This window comes from Lutra lutra, chromosome 16, assembly GCF_902655055.1.
Source record: "Lutra lutra chromosome 16, mLutLut1.2, whole genome shotgun sequence".
NCBI classification, from domain to species: domain Eukaryota; kingdom Metazoa; phylum Chordata; class Mammalia; order Carnivora; family Mustelidae; genus Lutra; species Lutra lutra.
Window position 1 is genome coordinate 22,480,158 of NC_062293.1, and position 22,334 is coordinate 22,502,491.

Consider the following 22,334-nt stretch of genomic DNA (forward strand, 5'->3'; position numbering starts at 1 on the left):
TGTCTTGAGGAAAGGGTGCCCCTGTCACCCAAACTCCTGTCTGCTAAGGGGCAGGAGTTTTAATTGGTCAGCAGCACCCTCGTGTGGCAGAAACCAAGACTGCAGCTGCCCAAGTGGCCCTGCAGCTTTGAGGGATCAGACACCAAGACTGACGTCTGGAAGGGCAGAATTATGAATGTTGATGATCTCTGAGTCATGAAAGTCCTACCACTCGACCACTTCGAGGGACATCTCCTGCATTCCCATCCATCCTGCATCCCAGGTATGTGTCAACCAGGGAGGGTGTACATTATCCAGGGCTGGCACCTGCTAGGGCTGCTGCTTCTGCTGTCTGGCTTGCAGGGGTAAGAGAGGAACTGCTGAGAGAGGAGGCCTAAAAGCAAAAGGTAAGCTGATGTCACATCCAATGGCAGGAGTGGCTGTGGCATCCTTACCAACTTTTTACAGATCCTGGATAAGACCTGCCACGTGAACTATGCCACCTGAACTCCAGACACTATCACCTGATGATGGGTTTCTTTTCTTTTCTTTTTTTTAAGATTTTATTTATTTATTTGTCATAGAGAGAGACAAGCAGAGCAGCATGCAGAGGGAGAAGCAGACTCCCCAATAAACAGCGAGCCTGATGTGGGACTCAATTCCACCCTCGATCCAGGTCCCTGGGATCATGACCTGAGCCAAAAGCAGACGCTTTACGGACTGAGCCACCCAGGCGCCCCTGGTGGTTGGTTTCTGCTGTATAGTAATCCTTTCTTACTCCCCGGAGAGTTCTGCGAATGAATAAAGACAGATTCTCAGAGCCTGAGATCCTTGTCCTTGGGAATAGACACCGGATAAACACAGCTTTCCCTCGAAAGATCCAGGTATTCTCCAAGTATGCCAGGCCACTGGGCAGAATGGATACCTGGGGCTTTAGACTTTCAGCCCCAAGAGAAGTGTTGCCTGTCATTGGACCCTTACACTCCAGGGTGAAATATCATATTCACTGGTCCCTTATTTCCACACCCACTAAAAGGGGGAAATCGTTCTGAACTATTGGAAAGGGGTGGATATTTAATCCAGCTAAAGATTAAAACTGAAGTCACAAGGCAGAGAGGTGAGTCACTAAGGTCTTCCCCTTATTGGAGATATTTAACAACAGAGAAAAATACTTCCAGGGAGAAATACGACCCTGTTTGGGGTTAGTGGGTAGACAGAAGAGCCACCTACCTGGCAGCAAGAAGGGTGGGGTGAGCACTGGAAACTCATGACCTGCCTGGTTCTGGGCAATGAGGCTGGAGAGAAGCAGGCTTGTGGGCCTCTACTTCTTGTGTCTTGTATATTGTCTGGACAGGTGGGAGCTCCCATCAAATCTGGAAAGGAGGTAGAGAAGTTGATGAGAGGCAGTAAGAAGGGACAGCATGCCCAATCCCACTCAGAAAGGGAGAGAAAATAGCTTCTTGGGGAAGAAGGCAAGGCTGTGTGTGTGTGTGTGTGTGTGTGTGTGGTGGTGGTGGTGGTGGTGATGGGTAAGTGGGACGAGTGTTGTAGAGGAGAGGCTAAGAGTAACCAACATCAGTATCCCACCGAAGAGGAATACCCATTAGCAAAGTGGGCCAAGAGGAAAGAAGAGGAATGAAATGACTGTCAATATTAATAAAGAGGGTCACCTACTCTAACCAGGGGGAGAAATTGTTAATGAGAAGGTAGGATACCATAATATTGTCAAATAAAAAGTCAGAGAAACTTTTCTGGAGATCTTGGGAATAAGAAACTTCCCTGAAACTAGTTGTATGTGGGGGTGGGGAATTCCTTACAAAAGTGTACCTGAAACCTCTGATTGGTCTCAGGTCCCTACCTGGTTTTAGAGTCTATGAAAGACTGAACTCGTCACGAGCTCCAGAAGCCAGGTGACTGATGGATTTCACCAAATTCCTCAAGGGCCATCCTTCCTGCCACTGCTGCCACCTGTAAAGGAGAATAACAGGTTACTTTAGACATGAGACAAGGGACTAGACACCAAAGAGAAATTTGGTCTTTCACCCAGGGAATATGGCCTTAGTAGGTAACAGTGATGGTAATGGTCACCACTCTTCCAATTCCCTCAAACCTGAATTCACAAAGCCTGGAAGGATTAAGATGAACCTTAAGTATGCTCTCAGAGAGAATTACAACTGCTCTAACAGTCATACCTCCTGGGAACCAGCACCCAGTCTGATAAACTAAAAACAATGATTCTTATACTTAAGAGATAAATTAGAAATTCAGCAGAACCAGAAACTCAGAATTATAAAGGGTGATGAAGGTTCAAGGTTAATGTAAAGTTAATGCAAGAAGGTTACTCAAGAGGAGGCCATCTAGTTTTAGATCAGATCATTATCGCCTTGTCCAAAACAGCTTCTTCAAGAAAGACTGGGAGGCAAAAACAAACAAACAAACAAACAAACACACAAACAAGAAAATCCTAACAGACAGAAAGGAGGTTTGTGAGGGGACAGCAGACTTGATGCAATTTGGACAAGTCAGTCTAACATACATACTCCCTATGTAGGGAGGAATCTGCATGGGGACCAGTTCAAGTTCCCCCAATATTATCAATTGGGGTGTGATGGAGAAAATGTAAAGGTTATGTACTAGGATCTGTTTCTTTGTCATCAGCATACAATGTTCTTTTTGCAGACCCACTGCCCCTCTGACCAAGGCTCACAACTCTATCTCTAAGCTGCCCAGTGGTACCTTTTTCTCTCCAAGACTCTGATTCCAGCTTAGAGATTCTTTAGCATTTCCCTCTATACACATCACTGGCTCCCACACTCATATGCTCAGAAAATAAGCACTAGAAGGGAAACCTCTCAGAGAGGTCCAAAGAGGGATAGTCTCAGCACCAAAGTGAGATAACTTCAGAACCTGCTGTGCTTGTCAGTTCACTAAACACACTATTTAAGGCCTAGGTCACTGTGGGGCACCACACCACCTTCCTTCTGCCTCATCAAAGGAGTAAAAACAGACAACTCAAACTTAGTAAGGGAGAGGAGTAGGGGGTCCCTCCTCCAACCTCGTTTCCCAGTAATCTCAGAGAATAACTCATTTTACTCAGAGTTCCATGATGCCTTCTCTCATTCAGAGACCCCTTAGTTTCCTAGAAGGTGAGGCATGTTCTTCCTCCCTTCCTTCAGATTTTGATTTTCTATAGTTATATTGTAATGCAAAAGAGCCTGAGTTGAGATTTAGGGTAAATTCCTCACTGGGCCTCAGGGTTTTTTTCTTCTGCTTTCCAAACCCCAGAGCTGGTGGCAAAGTGCTCCTGGAACTTGGGGGTAACTCTGGGGGCATCAAGATCTTTGGCAGTGGCTGCCACGTGCGTCCTCAATGAACAGAGCTCCTGACTACATAAAAATTACAATTGTACAATTTGGTCATGGAGAGATGAGTCTTTGAAGTAAAAACACATAAAACTTCTCAGTTTTTCTACTAATGTTTTTCAAATCTACCTTTCCCCCTCAAAACCTCACAGCCCCACCTTTCTTTCCTGAGGAAGGTCAGTGCTCACAGGAGTTGGCAGTCTTAAGGTCAGGGGCTCTTTACTCAAGTAGGTTAAGATTCTGGCCTCTTGGACTCCAGTCTTGGCTAGCTGCCACCAACTAACTCACTATGAGACAGTGGACAACACATTACCCTTCCCCAAAGCTGTTTCCCACTCTGTACACTGAAAGAGTGAATTAGGTGATCTCTAGGGTTCCTCTCTAGGTCTGGCCCTCTGTGATTCTGTGAGGAAGGAAACCCCTCCTTTTATCAGGAGGTGAGGGGTTCCTGCCCTTCACACCTTCTCTCTGGGCCACTGCAGAAAGAAGCTCCCCTAGAGATGCCTGCTTTTCTCATGCAGGCTTAACCAAAGGGACAAATGAGGGAGTCCCAGTAGGAGGCCTTCCTTTCAGTGCCAAACTCCTTCTATTATGAAGAGATGTTAAGAAGGTGATCTAACTCTAACCCTGAATCTTGACAAGGCAGAGAAGGAACAAGGCCAATGCATGGAGAAAGAGTGTGACAAGCATGCTGCCCAACATACAACTGAGACTATCTGAGGACACGCTTGGCTTTGCCCTAGGGAGGACCATGTATCAAATACAACTGCATGTGGATGGAAGAAAAAAGCAAGGACATGTGTAAACACATCCAGAGCATTGACATAAATGTCCCATCAGCACAAATACACTCACTACTGTTCTCTCCTACTGTAGGCCTATACCTGCCTTGTAAGAAGCTATGGAGTGTGGGGGGACCACATCCCAGTCTTGTCCCTCCCCAAAGTCAGAAAGGAAGAAATAGTGAGACAGGAGCTACTTGGCTTCCTATAAATTGTTTTGTCCTTCCTCACAGCTGCAATCAGAAGCTAAGGGCTCCCGCAGGCCTTGTTCTGATCTGCTGCAGGCGATGGAGGGTTTTTGAAACGGAGAGGACTTGGCTGCAGCCCCGTTTCAGCTGCCATTGGGGCTGGCTAATGGGCTCATTCGGGAAGACCCCCGCCTGCTGCACTAAAGAGTCCCCCGTGGACCCCCTCCCCAATCCCAACCCAATTAATAAATGGGGGCTCCCACTTTATGGCTCTGGGAGCAGGAACCAGAGATACAAATGACCCCCAGGGAGGGACAGAAAAAGGCCTTCCAAGAAACAAGCCAGAGAATTGTGCATCCACAGGCACATGCTGCCACAGGCTAGTCATATCCCATTTTCAAAGCATTAAAGGGGAAGAAACTGGCAAAAAACTATTTTCTTTCCTAGATCTGGAGAGGAATAGCATTCTTGAAGTCTGCGGGAACACCCCAGCAATAAGCTCTCTTTCACCTGGATCTCCCACCTGCCCAGGGCAGAGTGCAGATGATCATCTGGACGCACACCACACACTTCGCTATTTCCTAGGGGTGCTGACTGCTCCCCACCCAGACCTTGAAATACTAAACAAAGACGTATCCTATCAATTGGTTAATGAAGTAAACACTTCCCAATTCATAAAAACAAAGCAGCAACCTCTTTCCAAGCTCTCACCACCATCAATAGGATTAATGTCCTGGGGTCATCTCTCACATCCAAACTATCATCAAGCCTTGCTAACTCCTATGGACCCCCTTCTTTTTTTCTCATTCTCTTTGTCCCACTCTAGTGCAGGCCCTCAGGGCCCCATATCTGGACAAGAACAAAAGTATCCTACCAAGATAGCCAGCTTCCTTGACCCAGTACATCTGCGAAAGTCCTCAACATCATATTCATTCCATCATACTCTGCTTCCTGCTAATGCTTACCAAATCAAATCCGAACTCCTCATTCAGGCCCACAAGACTGCTCCTCCAACTTTATTTCTTAATATTCTTCTCCTTTACCACCCTGAGTAGCTCATTCATAGCCTTCTGCACAAAACACACATAAACATTCTTCTGTAAGTTTTCTTCATCTGAACACCTCATCTGTTCCCCTATCTTCTTTACTTTCAAAGAATCTTTTCTGGTTAATTCTAACTTTTTGAATTATTTCTTGGCTCTGGCTACTTCTGTACTAGGTTACTATTTTGTTTTATAGCCTGCATTAATGTACTGACTTATAAATACTGATTCCTTACTTCTCACCCAAGTATAAGACCCAACTCACTTGATCCAGAAGCTTCTTTAAAAACTGAGATCCTCCCTTAATCTTCCCCAGAAGTTGTCCTGTACTCAGGACATGACTCTGCTAATGACATTACTGGTCCCTGCCGAAGCAGCCCTCATGGTACAACACTTGGGATATCATATCAAACAACTACAAGGAATAAAATCTCATTCTCAAGAGCAATGTTCAGGCTGCCACCTGCTCCTATCAACATTGAACTTGATACCGAGTCTTTCCAAAATTATAAATTGTTTCATGACTTCAAAGTGTGCTACAAAACAAAAACCCAAAAACAAGCACAGTCACCAAAGACATTTGTTTATCTCCTTGATTCTTAGGATATAAACACTATTTTCTTTGACCACCCCATAGGATGAGATGCCCCACTTTGTTCCTTATTTGTAAGATTAATCTATATTCTCAGGTTGTGGACTGATTTTCTAGAATGCAAATCAACCCCAAAGCCAAAAGTAATCTTGTTCTCAACTAGCTCTGCCTCTAGCCTACCTCTGACCATCACATTTTTGGAACGTCCCCTGAAATAGAGAAGTTAATCATGAGTCTCAACTATTTAGTGAGTACTTGCTTAGATTAACCTCACTCTCAAACACTGACTCTTCAATTCCTGTAGTTTAACCCTATGTAGTTAGACAGGAAATAGTGATCTGCCACTCCCCTTTATCACCTACTTACTGCTCAGAATAATAAGAGGGATTTTCCTTTTACTCCTTCCATCCTTTGGCCTCAAGGTGCTTGATGATCAAGATAATAAAAGTAAAGCATTTAGCACAGTGCCTGACACATGGTGAGTTCCCGGACAACATTAGTTCCTATTCTCTCCCTCCTTCTTCCCCAAACCACAGGTTCTCAACCTTTCTGGGCCTATTTGTTCACTGGCTAGACAGCATTGAACTAGACAAACTAATGTCCTTTTGTAGTTCTAACAGTCTGTGACTCTTCATAATTCACATATTCTGGTTTGTTTACTCTTCTATGCACTGCCTTCACTTGGATCTAAAAAAAAGGAGAGAGGAATAACCCTGATTTCCAGGTTAGCCTAAAATACACAAAACCACTTTCAAGAGTTTTAAAACTCCAAAAATACAAGTAACTTTTTTAAAGTGATGCATCCATATCATCCCTTCCTCATTTCTTAATTATTCTCTTGAACTACATAGGTAGCAGTGGGAGGCAAAATTTCCCAATATTATTTTCCTGATATAATCAAGCTTCCCTAAGTGAAAACATCTTCAAAAAATCTCCCAACCTAAGTTTCTAAGGCCCATCCTCCAACCATAAAGGTAACACTACTGTAATCAAAAGGAACTCTTTACTCAAGTGTTCCTTTAATGGGGCCTCCCTAAAATGAACTGTGAAACTTAAGGCAGTTATCCCTTTTAACTAGCCCAACCATAATTCTTCCTTCTACCCCCTATCTCTATGTATTCTTTAAAAGCAAGTATACCCTAAGTGTCTTTCTGCAGCCTGCTCTACAGATCTCCTTCTTCCCCTTATTTACATCTCCTTCTCATATTGCTTCGTATTGTGTGAGGCCTTTGGCTCCCTAACATAAAATACAAATAGTGGTAATAAGGCCACACTCAGAAGTTCCTGAATTTATAAAAGGGATCAGACTCCTCTAAGTCTTTGAATTCAGCTTCTTTTTTCCAGGGCCCAAGAGCATTCAAAATTGCATTACCCTTGGTGGGAGGGTTATCTGTCTAAAAGCAGATCCTCACCTCACCTACAAGGTATGTATTGTTGTAGTTCTGAGACACAGGAGGTAAAAGGATCCTCTCCCTCAGACAGCCATCAGAACAGGCTCCTGAAGGTAAAGAAAAAAACATCCTCCAAGACCCAAGCTTTGTTTTTCACTTAGCTCTGTTACATTGTAGCCTTTGTGGGGTTTCTCCATGCTGCATCCCTGTACAGATGGTTTGGCTTGGATAAAATGCCCTTCATTCCTTTGGAACTATCAACATTATCTATTGTTTACAACCACACCAGAGCAAAACCACCTAAAAATCCATCTATTTCCAAGTCCTAGGAAAACTATGTCTAAGTGAACTTGCTTTATGGCTATATTCTCTTATTCTAGAGAAGTATGCTGTAGCTATGGGCTACAAATTGAGAATTTTCACTAACAAGCACCCATCTAGAGAGTATTAAAGACAAACTTCATTATCAGCCCCTTTCTCTCAGCCTTGGACTAACTTTTGAAATAGGTAGGAGAGCAATTCAGTGGCCAAAGCGTTTTGGCACTTTAGTGATTAATCACCAGGGCATCAAAGCAATCCTCATCTGCTTTCTTATGGATAGCAGGGCCCTCTTCTCACTCACCAAGCTTTACTTCCCACAGACACCATCTGCAGCTGAGCTCAGAAATGTCATCACCAAAAGCATGTCTGAGGATATGAGGTAAGAGGATGAATTGAAGTGGTGAGACTTCCTGCCCTTCCTAGACCAGTAAAGGAATCTCTTGTACCCCACACAACATAAATTAAAATCTCCTTTGTAGTAAGAAAGCATGGTTATTTTCCTTCTTCCCTCACCTCTTGCCCAGTAAGTTGAGGATCTGGAATAGACATTTGTCTTCTCAGTTGCCTCTATTACCCTTCAAAACTAGGAAGCACGAGTAACTCTAAATATCCTGTAGGATTAAGCAATCAATACCTCTGGTAGGCCTAATGCATGCAAGCTGGGCAGTGAGTGAAAAACAGGAAATGAAAAGTGGGTGGACAGGAAATGGAGATGGCTGCACATGGGGAGGAGTGGTAGAGTACCACCAGCAATTCCTCTGGGTGTCATACTTCCCCCAAAGTCTTTCAACCCTACCTTGAAGTAAATGTTCACTTGAGAGTATTCTTAAGGTTACAGGAACATTAAAAGTATCCCTATAGATGAGAAATGCCACACCTGGACAGTAAACTTAACCAGCGTGTCCAGAAATGCTCACCTTGCCTCCCAGACAACCAAAAGACTTAGCAGTTTCACCTCTCCCCTGGAATGGTTGAATATTTACTCACTTGAGAAACTCCCCACTTCCATTCCACCTAGCCCTTCAGGATTACTAAATTGTGAACTGAAAAGTAACTCCATACCTGAAACACAAACTATGGGGAAATCTTTAATAACAAAGGAAATCCCAGCATGAAGAACATTAACTGTTAACTTCCTGGAGGCATTAACTTTACCATTATAGTTAAGGATACCTGTCTGGGAAAAGACAGTGCTTAAGAAATGTATATACCAAAACAGCATGGTCTTTAATTAGAAATAGCCTTGGCTGTGATAGAGAAAAAAAAAAAGTCCATGTTAGTTAGGTCCTCAGCCTTTAGGCCCAGAAATAAAAAGACTGCCACTGCTATGAAGTGGAAACAGTATTATCTAATAGGTTGAAGTTCACACTCCTAGTCATGAATCTGAAATTATAATAAAGACCAAAAACAAATTCCTTTTCTCTGGAGGCTAACCAGGAACACAGGATTCCAAGAATTGGAACAATCTTGAGCTCTCCATTCTCATTCTGGGTAAAGACAGCCCACAGGCAAGGGAACATCATAAACTTTGGGGATTCATAAACAGATTGGCAACCCTCATCACCAGTATTTGAATTCATCTTCCTAATTTCCTTGTTCTGGTGTACCCTTTAACCTTATATGATTGCTCACCCCACCAACAACTTCCTGATAACCTATCGCTCCTCTTCCTGTCTTCTAATGGGTTTTATTTGCTGTCTGCCTACTTAGGTCATAACTAGCAGGACTGCAGCATACACAAGGGAAATTTTAGTTCTCAGTGTCCTAAACCATGAAAGAGATGGGAAAACAATTCTCTCCTGGAGACAGGAAAGATTTTGAAGATAATAGGAATTTTACCCTTATAAACAACTTTACTCATTTCCTGGATTGGCAACACATCAGGAAATCTCAACAGAGCTAGGAACACTAATCTCCATGCCTACTCTACTCATGGTCACATAAGAAGTAGTGGGGGAGTCGTTATATTTAAGAGACTATTCTAAACAGCCTCTTACCAACTTCCATTGACAAATTTCATTGACAAGTTGAGCTCAAACCACTTATCTCTCCTTTCAGGAGGAGTCAGGGCACATGAGGCTCAACTCTTTCAATGGCCTGGCACCATCATTTGTGTAACTATTTCTACTTAAAAAGAAAAAAAAAAAATCACCTTACAGTTTCCCCAACTTTTTTCTTCTCTAGTTCCTAGCCTTGTGTTTTGAAGCACCTCTTCAAACCCTGAGAACTTTTTTTTTTTTAATATTTTATGAGACTATAGAGATTCTGAGACAAAGAACTCCTAAGATAAAGTGGAGGAAAAAACCCTTTACATGCAATTAGATCTGCTCAGAGGCTACAGGTTAAGAAGTAAATGCAATGGAGCAAAAGTGGTATAGTAACAGGAAATATTTAATTTTCCAATCTCCACTTTCCATTTTTATAAACTGAAAGAAAAAATTTTAATATATTACAAAATATCTGTACATAGACAAGGTACACCCGATGTGGGGCAAAAACAAGAGAGAGAAGGAATACAGTGTCAGGAACCTAAATCAGGGAGAATGAGGTGGCAACTGACACTTTTCTGGTGCAGCATTCTCTCTCAAAACCTGCTGGTAACCATTTTAGTACTGTAACTATAAATGCATATTACACACACATACACACACAAAGTGGCTGGGTGAGGTCTATGGCATAACCTAACAAAAAGTCCTACTTACAAATTTGTGCTACTGCCCTGCTTTGAAAAGTATGTATCTGATGTCATTTTATCATTCCTATGGACAGTTGAAGAAAAAACTAAGGAACTGGGTCAAACAAAATTGTTTTCAAAACCACAAAAATGATCATGGTCAAACCAGTTTTGCCTCTCATTCACCAACAGCATCAGATTTCTCATCTGTTCAAAATAATGTATTTAATGGACTTATCTCCCATGGTACAATAATTAAAACAAAACAAAAACCACTTTTGAATATATCTGGGTTTGTAATTTTCTAACAGTCAAGTTGAAATTCTGCCAAAACTTTACTTCTATCACATTTATAGATAACATAGCTGAAAAATTAACAAATACCTTTTCTTCCTCCACACAGATTCCAGGATTTCTTTTTTCCTCTGCTTTTAGAAATAGTCAAAATTACTGAACTTTTTTCATTGTAATGGCTATACTCCCCAAATGGGGGTAGGGGGTGAGATGGAATCACACACACACACACCCCATACATACACTCACCCCCTTCCCTAGTAGTAGGGATGAGGGAATGGAGACTTAAGTATATTATTTAGAATATTTGGCATAATTAAAAATAAGGGATGGGAAGGGGGAAGGAAAAACATTATTGATGACTGCTGATAACCAGAATGTAATTAAAATATAGAGAATTTTATTCATATTTGATGGGAGACCAATTATTTTCACTGAATAGATACCTTTGAAAGTATCCCAGGCTTAAGTTCTTCAATCAAAAATGGGAATAGGGCCCAATGCCTCAAATTCAAATATTCTAAAATACAAAGGCCCATGTCTGAGGACTAAGAAGTCAACAGACAAAACGTTTAGGTGAACTGTAATGGAATTTTTCAATAGCATGTCAGTGAGCCTAGCAAATCTAATTGGACACACTGGTATAAAAAGCCATCAATGCCAAAATGGCTAGAAGGTTCTTCCTCTAATCAATGTTTGCCCATGAGGGCAAGGCCAGACCAAAACCCAGAGAGTAATAAAGAAATACACACACCAGATATCTACCTATTTCAGTAAACAGGGGAAAATAGTCTTCATGTAAGTATCTGAAGAGGGTTCTTCTTTCTTTAAAGTTTTTTTTTTTTTTTTATTAGTGCACCTTTCTCTTACAAGTAGTTTTTATTTTTTAATATAAGAACTTGGCATTGAAACACAAAACTTCACTTGAGTTCTGAGAACTATTCTCCAAGATGCTGAAGCATGTTTGCCTTTCCTTTGTAAAAGGGCCCTAATCTACATTTCACAAAGGTCTAAGTCTGTGCAGATAATTTATATGAATGTGTATGTTTTTAAAACACATTATATGCTGGTATTCACATAGAAATGGAAGCCAGAATGAGAAGTCTCCCAAGTTATCCCACCCTGAAAGCCCTTCCCTTTTTCATTTCCTGTTTATAATAAGGCAAAATTCTTGCCATGAAGTCATAATTTAACCCCTTTTACCAAAAAACAAAACCAAAATCAAATCTCTCTAGAAGAAATTCCCCAAAAGAATTGGCAGGATATACATGCTGAGATGTGTATATATCAATACTGTTTCTTTCTCATGGCCTGTTCTTTTAAAATTTTTTAAAAAAGGTCTCAGATATTGATAGATTTTCAGAAAAATATGCACCCTAAACTAAGTTACATTTTCATGTATTTTCAGGATGTATTTCTTTTCTCTTTGACAATAATGCTCTGTTTCAAAGGTTTTTTTGACATAAAAATATATGTGTAAACAGTATGCTAACTGCTCTTACTAGCCCTCTAGTTATGGAGGCATCATCTTAAACCCCAGCTCAACAGCAATGACCTAGACTGTCTGCATTTATAAATCAACTTCACCATCAGAACATGGTTTTAAAAAAACAAAAACATTTTAGAATTGAAAAGTTACAGAGAACAATATAGGAGTTTGAATGTCCTTTCCTTTATTTCAAAAAAAGTAAAGATTATCCCAGGTTCTTGGGCATCTCAACGATTAATTTTTTCCAAACAAATGCCTCAAAAAGAGAGAGAGAGAGAGAGAGAAAATGAGAAACTCTATAAAGAGGGGGTAAAAAAGGGAAGAGATGGGGTAAATCTACCTACATGCCCAAGAGTGCCTCTTTCTACCACCTGCTTCATGTGCAGGGAGAGGGGCATGTCTTTTGCCAAAGCAGAGCAAACTTTAAGGATGAGTAATTTATTTGGAAAAAAGGTTATGTTCAAGATGCTCAATGGGGAAAAAAAGAGTTCACTTGAAAGCAAAAATGTGAGATGGTGGAGAGGAAGGAAACATTTATTTAAATCAGCCAGTCACTCTCTTTCCCTTATAGCAAAAGCCTAAGAGTAGCTCAAATATCGTGAACACTATTATCTTTAAAGGAAAACAAAACAAAACAAAAAAACAAAATTCAAAAGAAAGAAATCATAAAAAAATCTCCAAATTTTAAAAACCTAAAGAGAGCCTCTCCTGAGCCATCTCAAAATTAAAACTGTTCTCCTTTTCTTCTGCTCAAGAAGTGCAGGCAAATGAACTAATACAACATTTACTTTTCAATTTAATGACCCTCTCCACATTCTCTACTTGTATCTACTAGGTAGAGCTGAAGTAATTGTTCTGGCTGTAGCCCATTCAGGGGGAACTGGTGCCAACATCATTATTTTATAAGTCGCCTGCTAGTAGCAAGTGAGCAAGGAATACAACAGACAGCTTTGCGGTAGCCAAATGCAGATGATTACCTCGCTCTGGCAAATGATTTCATTAATGTTTCAGAGGACTGGATGGAAGGATGAATAGGGAAGGAATCTTTCAGGACACTGAAGTCTCTGGGTTAGTAAGGAACTCCTCTCCCTCTTCCCCCTCTTGGCGGGACTCTTGTAGGCCCCCGATAGAGTTTTCCATAAGCAGAAGACTGAGCTGGGCCCCCCCAGTTAAGGCCTGCTCCTGAACTGCTGGCTCCAGTGTTTCCTGGCCCCAGCTCCCCATAGTTCTGCAATTTGGTCTCTGCATGTACCACAGAGTTGCTGCTTCCCTCAGCCTTCAGGAATGGTTGCCCGACCACTGAGTGTAATGGTAAGGGGACCCTGGCAAAACGGAGGTCCTGGTCCCCTGGGAACTGCACTGACCCTGTGCCCTGGTAACTGCTGGACTCCCCAAGGTGGCTCACAGAGCCTGAGAAGGTCCTGTTCTTCACCAGGGTCTGGGTCAAGGATTCTGTCAAAGCTGGACCAGAGTTGCGTTCATCAGTGTCAGTGGCACTGAACCCTGTTTCAGGCCCATCAGTGTTTCCGTAAGTCCTGTTGGGATGGGGTCGGGTGGAGTATTCCATTGGTCTCAAGGCCTGGTGCTCATGTGGCAGGTGGCCAGGAGGCTCTGCTTCAGGCTGGGATAAAAGTTGCAGCAAGGCGGCTGTCACGGCTGGGTTCAACTCCTGGGGGGCGCTGGAAAGATCGCCTTCAACCAGAGGGGGTGGAGGTGGCGGCGGTGGAGGTCCGGGGGGCTCAGGGGGCCTCTTCTCTGGTGGAAGAATGTGAGGAGGACATGCTGTGGAAGGGTTACTTCTTTTAAACACCATCTTAAAAATCACATGTGATTATAAACACAAACACACACACACATACACACACATACACTGCCCAACATAAACAAATATCAATACAAGTAACCATATATATATAAAGAATAAAATCTTGGGATCAGGAAATTGCAATTTATAAATAAAATCAAGTGATTAAAATAAAACAGTTGCATTATGAATCTAACAGCTGGTGTAAAAAAGCTCGTATGTTTCAAATGATTGTCCTGATTTTTGTCTGAGATTTCCTCCATTTCCTTCCTTAAGGAACTGTTCTAATATGTAGGCTGTTAGCAGCCTCCCCACCCCTTTTTGCTGTTGGATCAAAACATTAATGAAAATAACGTAGAAAGAAGGAAGATGAGAGGAAATAATACACATGTTGTGGTCACATTTCTAGCACATAATCTTGTTGTACAATAGAAGACCTTGCACGGACTTAGCTAACACATTTTACAGAACATTTGATGATATAAGGTTAACACCTGAAATAGAACTTAAAAGAATATACAGGAGAGATGTAATAAAGTAAAAACCTTTCATCACCGTCACGTTTAAATATACACTTGCTTCTCCAAACTTTAGTCCCCTTTCCCCATAATCACATTCTGAAGAAAGGGATATTAACCACCATTCTGTCATTCAGCTTTCTATGTTACAGTAATGATAAAGACTAATCTATCATATTTTCTATTTTGTTTCCCAACCTCTTGCATTTTTTTCCATGCTATGAAAAAAATCACTATAGTAATGTCATGCAGAATGAATGGGCTATTGATAAACATCAGTTTATCTTGGAGATGGTGACAAGAACTGAGTATTTAGAAATGTTGAACTTATATACTACACTCTGTCTTTCCAAAGATCTTTGTCTTTCTTGAACCACTCCCCACATTCCCACACCCGCACGCCCCAACCCCCGTTGGCTAAATTTACCTAAGCATGGCAATCATTGTCTGGTAACTCCTGCCAAGGCTAGAGAGTAGAGATGTAAAATGGTGTGAGTTTGAGGACATACAAAAGCAAGTACAATCAGAACAGTGTTTTTAAAGAGTTAGGAGTCACCCTGCTGAAGAAAAGGTTTAATGTTTTGGGTTATCTTCCAAAAGATTGATTTTTCTGTTCCCTATGGAACTGTATTTTTAAATGCCCATATAGTCAATTCTTTATTATCTGAGCTACTGATATAAGAGTCATTACTCAGACAAGCCAAAAATAGTTTTTAGTTATAAAGTATTTTGGTAGCATATTTACCACAATTATATTTTGCAAAGACAATCAGTAAATTAAGTATGTATTCTTTTAGCATGCAGGTGAAAGTACTCTGAAAACACAATATTGTAACGTTGTACCCTGGAAAGATAAGTTCAGGTGCTATATGTAACATACAAGTAGGGGGGCCAACAGTCCCAAGTTGCCTGGGACTGAGCAGGTTTCTCAGGTTGCTGACTTTCAGTTTTAAAACCACGACAGTTACAGAGATGAGTTGGTCACCCTGTATACCGTACCCACCCAAGTTGCTTGTTGACAGATCGGTTGTTTGACTAGGTGGTAGGTAAAAATGAATTTAAGGACAAAAAATTAGCTATAGAAAACTCACAATTGAAAAGAAGATACACTGAGAAAGGAGCGCTAACTGGACTACAAACATCTATAGATCTTGGAGCTCCTTGCTGCCATACTATATATCTCACTACATAAGACATCTCAGTACCACTTATATTTAGAAGTATTTTTGGACTATACATAAAACACCAGCTTTTTTAATACCAATGGTAAACAACTTTAAAAATGCCTTACTGCAAAAGTAAGCAAAGCTAAACTTATTCTTCCAACTATACTACTTTTCATACTTGAACTCTGCCTTTTATGTAAATACTCTAGCTGTGTTTCAAGAGAACTAATTCTTGAGTTCAAATTCACATGTATGAGAATAGAAACTACCTCAATGTAGAAAAGCAGATTGTAAAGAACTATTAAATAAAACTTCTTAAAAAAGTAAAGAGCACATTTAAAAAATCATACTATTATAACATTTAGTGTTAATAATATTTCCAATTCTTAACAGTCTGTACTAACGGAGGGAGTTATTAATGAAATGTATAAATAACTTAAATATTTTGATTGATTTATTAAATTCCAATCTTAACCCTTTCCCCACACAAGTAAAGAGTAGCTAAACATAGCCAAAGTCATAGATTTTCACCTTCTCTGGCTTATTCAGTCTGCCCTCTGGTGGAAATGGTAATGAACAGTAAAACGGCTAAAAGAGAGGCAGCAGGGGAGAAACAGAAACAGGAGAGATAGGGAAAACTGGATAATCCGTGGGTAATACTAAGGATTGGTATTTTCACTCTCCTTTGAAAAGTAAACCCAACAATTTCTGGCCATAGGCCAGGCCTTAATTTTAGCTCAATCTCACCATTTGGCTGACAGCTTGTTAGCTCAATTATTGGGTAAATTTCTTTCAATTCCTGTATTATTTAATTTGAATGAGTTCTTCCAGGTATTTTGATTATAGCTGAATTTTTCTGCTGGGGTGGGGAGGAGAAGGAAGGTGTGGGAGAGGAGGCAAAAAGGCCTGCTTTGATTCTAGATTAGCTGTCTCTGTTATTCCATGTTCTAGTCTCTTAAAAGCAACTGGAATCAGTATGACAGGAAAACAAAGTGAATTAGAAAACACATTAAAAAAAAAAACATATTAAGAAAAGTATGCCAGTCCTAATTCTGCCTCTGCCAATAATATGGTTCCAGCAGTGAGACCACAGGCAGGCTTCTTGGATTTCAGTTTCCCTATCTGTAAAGGGGTTAATTTTATTTATGTTATCTTCCAATTTTAAAAAGCTTTGCATGTGTGAAAAATAACATATATTTGTATACCAGTTGAAAAAAGGCATATACTTTCTGCACCATCCTGTATGAAATGCGAATGTAGGACAACCTAAAGTTGAAGGTTAGTGTACCTCCTCAGCCCTTGTGCCTCTTCTCATTCCCCAATTCATGGGGTCTTCATGGACAGCGAAAATTTCCAACAAGTTGAAAACACTTTCACATAAGTAAGCATTTTGCAAAAAGACTGTGAATGAGAATTAGAAAATTTAAACTTTTTTTTCCTCTAATAAAATTGTGTGGTGTGGTCATGCCAGACCAAGGTATAATATATTTCCTTTTCTTAGATTTTTCTTTATGTAATGCTCACTTCCTAATTTGGGGTCCATTCAATTGTCTCTTTTAGGAACACAGGTTTTGAAAAAGCATTTTTATACACTCTAATTTTGGGGGAAAGGAAATGTATGGTGTTAGTTATCTACTTAGAAATATTTCTATATTACTCCTCAGGAGATTAACAATGGCATTTTATTTTTTTACTATATCTTTCAGGTAAGACTGGTATCCAGTAATCACTACATACTACAGTAAAATTGACTATTTGTACAATCTGATGATGGTTTATTTGGAAGGCAGATTTTCAAGTGCTAGTACTAGTTGGCCACCATTCTCACAGTGATTCAAGATGTATCACTAGGTATGGTTGTGGTTTCCTTGGGTTAGATACAGAGGCTTTACTTACCTACCTCCTAGGAAATGGAAAAACAATCAGTATATGAAAAGTGCTTTGAGAAGCTCTGAGACTTAAATAGAAGCCAGGCAAGAAATACATCATTGGGTGCTATGTTCTCCTGTAGGCTAGGTTACAGAAAACTGAAACTGAGGCCACTGATGTGAAAAAGAAAATGTTAAAGAGATTTTTAAGAGGATCAACAGCACCTGAGCTCAATGAGATTCATGACCGGTCTGTTTACCTGCTGCCTCCTCCTGTGGCATTGTGGGAGTTCTTCGGGGCCCCTGTGGCCCACTGTTCTTGTCACTGCTGTTTTCCTCCAGGCTGCCTGCTGGCTCCTGGGTTTTCATCAGCTGACTCAAAAGAACTGCCAACATATTCTGCATGTCAGCTGGTGTGCTTGAAGCTTCAGAGCTTGTCTGTTCTGCTGAAGGCTGGACCACTAGGGCAGGAGGTGCCTCCTTCAAAGACTCTTCTGGGGCCAAGGGCTCTGAGTCCTGCTGCTGGGAAGTGGCTTCAGTTAGGGCACTGATGGATTGGTTCAGGGCCTCCAGCTGCTGCTGCATCTCTGGGTTAGAGTGGATGTTAAGCAGCTGAGCCATTTGAGGGATGCTCAGGTCGGTTTGGCTCTGCAGCAGATTCAGTAACACTGCCAATTCACTTTGATTCAACTGCTGTGTGATGTCACCGAGGCCTGTGGACAGAGAGTGGAGCCAATATAAGAGGATGAGGCAGGTTAAGGACCTCTGGCTTCTTCAACTGGCAACGGCAACTTAACAATATTCAAAGCATGAAGTTTCATTTTGAATATCTCATTTTTCATGCCTCAAAGTGTCATGACAATTTGTTATTCTTTATATTTTCACTTCAAAATACAGGAACAAGCTAAAACATCTCTGTACTGTGAGTAAAACTGATCTCATTTTATCTATATTCTTCAAGATCAGTGACTTATAACCCTTATTGCACATCAGAATTACTAGAAGAGATTGTAAAATTCAGATGCTTCAGTTTCCACCCCCAGAGATCTGGCAATTGTTCAGGAGTATTTGCTTTTCAAGTTTCCCAGATGATCTGAATGTGCAGCCAGTGTTAAAAACCAATCTTATAGGTGGACAGGGAAAGGAAAGTGAGCCATGGAAAGAATACCTATAGTTCAGAAAAACTGATGGTACCACAGGACAACCACTTTATTATAACTGTTCACTATTACACAGTTTTGGATATATTTAGATCAAATAAGCTTCCACAGAACTAACTACATTTAATAGCAATTGTGATTTAAATGATTAGACTCTAAGAAGGGCTTAGCAAATCTAACATAAACAGGGTTTCAAAACACATGTTAGAAAACCATGGGTAGGGGGTGCCTGGGTGGTTCAGTTGGTTAAAGCCTCTGCCTTCAGCTCAGGTCATGATCCCAGGGTCCTGGGATCGAGCCCTGCATCGGGCTCTCTGCTCAGCAGGGAGCCCGCTTCCCTTCCTCTCTCTTTGCCCACCTCTCTGCCTACTTGTGATCTCTGTCTGTCAAATAAATAAATAAAAAATCTTAAAAAAGAAAAGAAAACCATGGGTAAATGAACCTTAAATTTGGCCTATTTAATGATTTATACTATACATCTAGTTAAGATATAGCATTCCCACTTTCTTGAAAGGAAAATACTGTAGACTTTCTAGACCACATGTACAAAACTTGGTTTAGCTCCTTCTCCTCATAATGAGGTCACTTCTTTATTAATGCTTCAGTGGCTAAAAACGAAAACACACATGCACGCATGCATTCTTGCACTTGACCATCAAAACCTGCCCTAATGTCCTTAAAGCACAAAAACTCCATCCTAGAACTGACCTATTGCATCCCCAGTCCCAGGCTCCACCTTGCCAGGAGCAGGCTGAGGTGGTGCTGGGCTGCTATTCTTCACAGGCTCAGCACTTGTCCCTGAGGTAGTTTCTTTCCGAGAGGCTTTGGAAGGAGGTGGCTCTTCTATCACAACACCACTCTGTCGCTGTCGTCGCCGTTTCTTACTCCATAATTCATGGCAATCCTGCCAGTGGGGGAGGCTGCAAAAAGAGAAAGCAAAGGGGAAATGTGTGTGGGACAGCAACAGTGAGTGAATGGAGGAACAAGAGATTAAAATGTGAAGGCAAAGAGCAGAAGGAAATGAAAAGAATAACATAAATAAAAGTAACTAGAAATATTAGTAAATAGATAGTAGCACTGTAAAAGGTATCATGGCGTATGGTAGGTAGTCTAAGGAAATAAAAGTCCAAAAGCCCAAGAGACCTCTAGAGTGAGAAATGAAGAGGCGCCTGGGTGGCTCAGTGGGTTAAGCCTCTGCCTTTGGCTCAGGTCATGATCGCAGGGTCCTGGGATCGAGCCTCTCAGCGGGGAGCGGGGAGCCTCCTTCTCCCCCCCTCTCTCTGCCTACCTCTCTGCCTACTTGTGATCTCTGTCAAATAAATAAAATATTTTTTAAAAAAAAGACACATTTACAGTGAGAAATGAGGGTCTTGCTAATATCAGTGACATACCTACTATATAAATGCCCACATTCCAAATAATTAAGTCTTATAACTATTCTTGCTTTACATAACAAGAATAAAAGAGAACTTTATTGGTCAAGTTTCAATTGGGAATAAACAGGACAGAGATGACCAGCTTGTTAGTATCTACAAAAAAGTCCAGGCAAGGTGGTAGACCACTAAAGTACAGTATTATTAAATCACCTTTGTGAAAAATCAATTTATGTTTTATTTGATCTGTGAGGACCAAAAAACGGGTTCTTTTCTTCTTTCTACCCAATGAATTTCCATGGCTCGATATTTTGTGGGGTTTATTAGTAAAATTTAATATACATTTCCAGATTTCCTTATATTTGATTATGCAAATCTTATTACAATAAAGATTACCAGAGTCAAAATCTCCCTATAAGAGCTCCCAAATTTCAGTAAAAAGTTTATGTATTTCAATCCACATTCAATGTATCAAAATTCTAGTGCAGTAAATAAAAATGAATAAATATGGACATTTCTTTGAAACAAGTAGATTTATAGTTACCACCCAGTCTTTTTTTTTTTTTTTTAAAGATTTTATTTATTTATTTGACAGACAGAGATCACAAGTAGACAGAGAGGCAGGCAGAGAGAGAGAGGGAAGCAGGCTCCCTGCTGAGCAGAGAGCCCGATGTGGGCCTCGATCCCAGGACCCTGAGATCATGACCTGAGCCGAAGGCAGCGGCTTAACCCACTGAGCCAGCCAGGCACCCCCCACTCAGTCTTTAAATACTGTGTATTTCGGGGCACCTGGGTGGCTCAGTCATTAAGCATCTGCCTTTGGCTCAGGTCATGATCTCAGGGGTTCTGGAATACAACCGTGCGTCAGGCTCCCCATTCTGCGGGAAGCCAGCTTCTCCCTCTCCCACTCCCCCTGCTTGTGTTCCCTCTCTCACTGTGTGTCTCTCTGTCAAATAAACAAAATCTTTTGTAAATAAATAAATAAATAAATAAATAAATAAATAAATAATGTATCTCTTTAAGACAGTTTCTTTATGTAAGAAAAAAATACCCAAGGACTCTGACATGAAAGCTGTAATGCTGTCAATGATAAATTCAAAGATATAAGACTTTTTATCTGCCAAATGTGAAACATGAGTATAGAACCTTAGAAGATCCTACAGAATATAGAAAATACAGAAGATTCTGCTGAGAGAGACACACATTCAAACACTCTATTTTCAACATCAAAATTCGGGTTATATGACCTGACAGTGATGCAAACTATTTAAAATTAGGATTGTCTTTCCAAATATGGGATATACACGGTCACCAGACATTGGAGATTCAAGCAAATGAAAAAGGTAAGAGCAAAAACTAGAAGAATATTTTCAAAGAAGTTGTACAAGGCAAAATGCTGGGGATTCAGGGACAAAAGACAGCTTGAGTCAAATTAGAACAAATATCATAACTAAATCTATTCCTTATTTAAAAAGAAAACATAGAGCAATAAACAAACCTCTTATCAATCATAATATTCAAGGGTACCTCTCCATTCTGGACTTAGTCATTTGGAGTTCCTTCTAAAAACCTATTGTTTTGAGTTTCTCATCTCCTGAGGCTTAATGAGAGGTTTAGGGTCACTACTTGGCCAGCAGCACTTACTCTGGAGGATCCATTTTGCTGAGCTCAACATCTTTAAGGAAGTCACTCTGTAAAGTCTGTTCAGCCGTGCAACGTTTGCTAGGATCTAGTGTTAGCATGTGGTCCAGTAAATCAAGTGCTGCTGAAGGAATGCTGTGGAAAGAACAAATTCAAAATGATCCCAGAGTTCTTAAACCTGTAACCTTCTGTCAAAGGTCTCTGAATTTCCAGCTCCATGTAGAACTGTGGAAAGGAGCTAGAAGCTGGCTAAACAAGCAAGCAGATTTGCTCCCACACAGGATTCATGCAATGCTGTAATACAGGTAGAAAACATGAAGCCAGCAGTTCCATTCTCTTTTTTATTGTGGGAAGATCAAAAGGACCATGAGAAAACTTATATTGTTCACAATAAAATGGTTTTCTATCACCTAAAGCCTTCAGGGGCATCTGGCTGACTTAGTTGGAAGAGCATGCAACTCTTGATCTTGGGGTCATGAGTACCAGCCCCACGTTGAGTGTAGAGAATACTTAAATAAAATCAAAACTTAAAAAAAAAAAAAAAAAAAGTAAGGCACTGGGTGGCTCAGTTGGTTAGGCAACTGCCTTTGGCTTAGGTCATGATCTCAAGGTCCTGGGATCGAGTCCTACATCAGGCTCCTTGCTCAGCGGGGAATCTGCTTCTCCCTCTCCCTCTGCCCAGCCCAGCT

General features: G+C 40.8%; 1 protein-coding gene across 18 annotated transcripts in view; it reads right to left on the reverse strand.

Annotated features, from left to right (window-relative positions):
* Positions 1-22,334, reverse strand: part of CDK12 (cyclin dependent kinase 12) — an 84,533-nt gene that overhangs the window by 20,187 nt on the left and 42,012 nt on the right. For 11 of the 18 annotated variants that reach the window (XM_047706210.1, XM_047706212.1, XM_047706209.1 and 8 more), the window contains exons 11-16: positions 21,649-21,780; positions 19,340-19,551; positions 17,732-18,184; positions 13,480-13,897; positions 1,838-1,947; positions 1,210-1,352 (exon numbers count right to left, since the gene is read on the reverse strand). In XM_047706210.1, coding sequence (XP_047562166.1) covers positions 1,851-1,947; positions 13,480-13,897; positions 17,732-18,184; positions 19,340-19,551; positions 21,649-21,780 — 1,312 coding nt within the window. In that variant the 3' untranslated portion in view covers positions 1,210-1,352; positions 1,838-1,850. Of the gene's footprint in view, positions 1-1,209; positions 1,353-1,837; positions 1,948-10,028; positions 13,898-14,049; positions 14,904-17,731; positions 18,185-19,339; positions 19,552-21,648; positions 21,781-22,334 lie in introns of those variants that run through there. The other 7 variants (XM_047706200.1, XM_047706199.1, XM_047706213.1 and 4 more) reach the window with 6 other exon arrangements.